Here is a 4,747-nt window from a genome sequence, read left to right on the forward strand (position 1 = left end):
TTGATGGCGCAACATTTTATTTGTTTTCCTGAAGGATGTAGCAACGTCATTCAGTACCATATAACAAAGTACTATAAATTTCTTCAGTATTGACCACCGGTTATTACGTCGTTCATCGACTTAGCAAGTTCGCTTGCGGTTGAATAATAATATGGATATTTGGGTTGTCTTGAATTTTTTATTGGGATCATGTTTCCGTTTCTTCCGTAAATGAAACATCTGAAATGGAAAGAATACGTAAAGTGACTTTTTAAAATCAAAACTTATTAAGCCACAGCTGGAGAGGTTTTCCCCTCCGAGTGATACATTCATTTTGGATTCTTCAGGTGTTTCTGACGCGTCAATACCCTCGAAAGAGTATTGGCCTGGTACAAAATGGAGAATTGTTGCATCACAATCAGGAGGTACAAAATACGGCTATTTTCACCACAAACACGCTATCACTTTAGGGTCAAATTTTCAAACCTGGGGAAATATCTGTCAGTTCTCGGTCCAAAGTTCTCAAGTTGTTTATCGGATCCGTCAAGTGAATGTACCACGACATATCGTTGGGATAGAGTCTGAATATCCTGGCTTTTCGGTAAATCAGCGAATAGATCTTTGCAGGCCCTGCAGTTAGTCAAATGGACAATAACTAAAATTGGTTTTCCTTCCGCTTGTGATTGTTGAAGTGCAGCTTGGAAATTTGGTGCATAAGTGAAGACTTCTTTTGGCCGACTGTAACTGTTGTAACTGTATGCAGCCGATAGCTACAACAAATTCAATCGTTTAGAGTCTAATTAATCTTCAGTGAAACCAGTCAAACGTTACCTGGATAGCAGCCAATAATAGGAGCACAACACTTTTCATGACTAAATTCTTTGCAAGAAGACCTTAAAATCGAAACGTTTTCCGAGATGCGAAGCCTTTTATATTGACTCAAACGTGCTACGTATGAACCGAATTTTCAAGTGTTCTTCTGTGATCAAATATTTATTGAGGCTTAAATATTTTACGTGCGCGATTGTCTGTTTTGTTGTTTAATTTAATTTATTTTTTTGTTTAAAACGTAAGCAGTGCGCTCTTCATGGAAATTTTTTTATTCGTAATCGTTGTCACATTCGAAATATTTAGACGGATTTTGCGTTTCTAATCCAACAATTCGTTGAAAAATGCAAATAAAAGAAACCTGTGCAGAAGACAAACTTTTCTTAAAGACGTATATCCAACTTCGGAACACTTTTTTTTGTCCCAATCCAAACACTCTTTAAAGTCTCATCTGAATTTATCTGTTTTATGGATGGTATATCTTTCGAATGCTGCCAGAGCAGCTGCGACAACATCTAATACTAAACGAATAAGGAATGTTTCAAGCAATGCCATAAATGATGGGCTCTGACGAGTTTTCCCTTAATATACCACAATATATGTTTGAACATCTGAAGTAAAAGATTCTCTATCAAACAACACTAAGCTATATTTTAAACGACAGAAGTAACAAACTACTAAACGATACTTTAAACAACAGAAGTAGCAGATTTGATCGTAATGTAGTAACGTTTAATGCTTGTTATTCCCGAAGGGGATAGATTTCCTGCGTAAAACAATAGCAATTGATTTTTAAACTCTCGTAGGTATTGCGTACAGCCGACATCAACAATTGCAACAGTCCAGAAAGTTATTATAAATATGACCAAGAAATAAGGCAATGAAGGGAACTGGGCCAAAATAATTGTAGGTTGGAAAACGTTATGGATTTTGCAAGTTCTGAGAGACTGTGGGGGGAAACATTTCCCCATATTTTCTTCCATTTCCCTCGATATATTTCTTAGTTTTAGCAAAAATATTTTTGGGAAAACTTGGAAAAATTCTGTAAAATGTGGAAAATGTGGCAAAATATTTTCCCAAATATAGTCAATGGTGGTTCACAAAAGTTATAATAGTAGTAGGTATATTCGAGCCAAAGGTGAGGTATGCAACTACGCTACACTAATTGAAAACCAGTAATAAGTTACCGAAGTACACGATAAAACATAATTTCATATTTCTTTCGTCTAGCTTCTTATAATTCTTTAAACGTGCCAATATACGTACCACCTGTATCTCGAATTGTAAAAGATTATCAGAATTACCAAAATTGCCTATTTTTACCTATAGTAGAAAAACGTTTACAAAAATTGTATGCCTTCGTTATGGCGATTGTTCGTTCAGGTGGTTTGTTTGTAAACATTTACAAAAATTCCTCTTCTATTTTATTAGATCCCATGCTGAGGGCTATTAGCCTTTAGGTTTTATGTGCTTTCTCTGACACTTTTCGATTGGTCGTGGAGACGGAGAGTTGGAACTAAGCCATTTGTCTATTCCTAGCCATAGCATAGCAAGAACAATTCGTCCGTTCTTTAACATTTCGAGTACATTTTGACCGATTTTCATACGCTTCGTAATAATTATGAGTTTCGCAGTAGGAATACGTGTCGAATCATGTACATGTACAGGTCGAACTAGTGCTATATATGTATCGTATTAGGTACACGCACGTACATACCAGGAATACACGTGTTTGTATACCAGGCTTATCATAGCAATTCGTTGCGATATCATCTGGTTTTTTGTTATTTTTGCGAGAAACGTTTTTGTTGGACACGTTAATTGCGCTTTGCCATATAACGTAATAAGAATTTTATATTTTTAAATGTTTCTTTCTGATTTCAGCAATCCGAAGAACACATCGATTAATAACATTAAACAAGTTGATTCTATGTAGGGTGTAGCGGTTTTACAAAATGTGTTAGTTCTGTTAAGGCTCAGCCGGAAATCCACTCAGCTGGTCCATCTGATCATTTTATGGAAGAAATTTTTTTTTCAAACTTTGATTTTGTGCTGCCGCCAGATCGATTTTTGAAAATTTCGTCGTTTTCGGTCCACGTCACATATATCGTTTTTTTACGGTGGGCTCGGTGTACATAAAAAGTTGAGTCAACATGGTAATCTAATCTCCAGGCTTCACAGATTATTTTATAAAAAAGATCAAGTCTAAAAAATATTTTTTGAGTTCATGACTGATCGTCAAAGTTCCCCGATGGTGATTTTGAGACTTTAATCTCGCCTCGAAATTTGATGAAAATGTGCTAAAATGTAAATTGAACTTTAAATATGCTGAATGGACCGCGGTGAGTCAAATACAACATCTGATTTGAATTGGGACACCTAAATTTGATATTTATCTGACAAAAAGTTGTGTTTTTGGTACATGGAATATTGGTGGCGAAAGTCGAATTACCTCAAATCAATAATTTTTTAGCTTATAATGTATTCCCAGGTTCTCACAATGCGAAACCTTCAATTTTAAGCGTTTTCTAAGCTAATTTACGTACTGTTGACAAGTTCTAGAGCCAGTGGCTACGTCTCTTTACATTTTCAAATTTTGATGTATTTAATGTTGTAAATTAGCTTAGAAAACGCTTAAAATTGAAGGTTTCGCATTGTCAGAACCTGGGAATACATTTTAAGCTAAAAAATTATTGATTTGAGGTTATTCGACTTTCGCCAACAATATTCCATGTACCAAAAACACAACTTTTTGTCAGATAAATATCAAATTTAGGTGTCCCAAATCAAATCAGATGTTGTATTTGACTCACCGCGGTCCATTTAGCATATTTAAAGTTTAATTTACATTTTTGCACATTTTCATCAAATTTCGAGGCGAGATTAAAGTCTCAAAATCACCATCGGGGAACTTTGACGATCAGTCATGAACTCAAAAAATATTTTTTAGACTTGATCTTTTTTATAAAATAATCTGTGAAGCCTGGAGATTAGATTACCATGTTGACTCAACTTTTTATGTACACCGAGCCCACCGTAAAAAATCGATATATGTGACGTGGACCGAAAAAGACGAAATTTTCAAAAATCGATCTGGCGGCAGCACAAAATTAAAGTTTGAAAATTTTTTTGTCTTCCATAAAATGATCAGATGGACCAGCTGAGTGGATTTCCGGCTGAGCCTTAAAAGAACTAACACATTTTGTAAAAACCGCTACACCCTATTCTATATTTTCCATTGTTTATTCGAGAGAATAAGAAGAAGCGTTTACATTAGTAATAGTTAGAGAAAACTAGCGACCAACCTTGCAAAATTCTATTTCAGCAATGTGTACATTGAAATCGGTATACCTTAGTGGTCTGAATCTACCACCAAAAGTCCCAAAAAATCCCATTTCAATTTTCCGAGAAAATCGATAAAATGTGAAAAAATTGATGTTAAGTGCAGAATTATATTTTATTGACAAGCGAAAAAAAGACTGCTCACAGTGGCGCAGCCAGTAAAAAATCGATCTTTTCAAAAAATAAATTTTACAATAAATCAAAGTCATCTACTCTATTAGCTCCTAATGTTCCCAAAATGCATGCCGCGTTCCCTCTTTGAATGGCAATTGAAATTTTCTGTAATAAATAATCTGTTGAACGTGGTTCTCCTGAAGCAGCCTTCATGATTGATCCCAATTTTTGAACAAATTTCATAGTTTCTGGCCCCATACAACCTAAAGTTTCGAAAGCTAACGGAGTGAACAAATAATTTTCTTTCAAATGTTTGTAATGATTATGTTTAAATCTTTCCGCCTTATCCGCAATTGACCGTTTTTTCTTGCTAGATGCCTTAATGTATGAAGGCGCTAATGTAGCGATAAGAGAGGTTCGTGACGCTAGTCGACTCCCTAAGAAAAGAAAACAACCAACGGGAGACTAAGGAATCATGAACCGA

General features: G+C 35.2%; 1 protein-coding gene across 1 annotated transcript; it reads right to left on the reverse strand.

Annotated features, from left to right (window-relative positions):
- LOC119079323 (thioredoxin domain-containing protein 12-like) lies at positions 1 to 967 on the reverse strand. The gene is made up of 3 exons (XM_037187119.1): positions 811 to 967; positions 466 to 749; positions 1 to 219 (listed from the first exon to the last, which is right to left on the reverse strand). Exons 1-3 carry the CDS (start codon positions 847 to 849, stop codon positions 84 to 86), a joined length of 459 nt encoding a protein of 152 aa, XP_037043014.1. The 5' UTR covers positions 850 to 967; the 3' UTR covers positions 1 to 83.
- Between the last annotated feature and the right edge of the window lie 3,780 nt (positions 968 to 4,747).

Source organism: Bradysia coprophila, unplaced genomic scaffold (assembly GCF_014529535.1).
Source record: "Bradysia coprophila strain Holo2 unplaced genomic scaffold, BU_Bcop_v1 contig_324, whole genome shotgun sequence".
NCBI lineage: Eukaryota > Metazoa > Arthropoda > Insecta > Diptera > Sciaridae > Bradysia > Bradysia coprophila.

Bases quoted from the DNA above. Each gene is read 5' to 3' on its own strand.
- LOC119079323 (XM_037187119.1), bottom strand. From the start codon at position 849: ATGAAAAGTGTTGTGCTCCTATTATTGGCTGCTATCCAG. The intron at 750-810 runs GTAACGTTTGAC...AATTTGTTGTAG, and splicing joins TATTATTGGCTGCTATCCAG to CTATCGGCTGCATACAGTTA. The intron at 220-465 runs GTTTGAAAATTT...TTTCCATTTCAG, and splicing joins ACTGACAGATATTTCCCCAG to ATGTTTCATTTACGGAAGAA.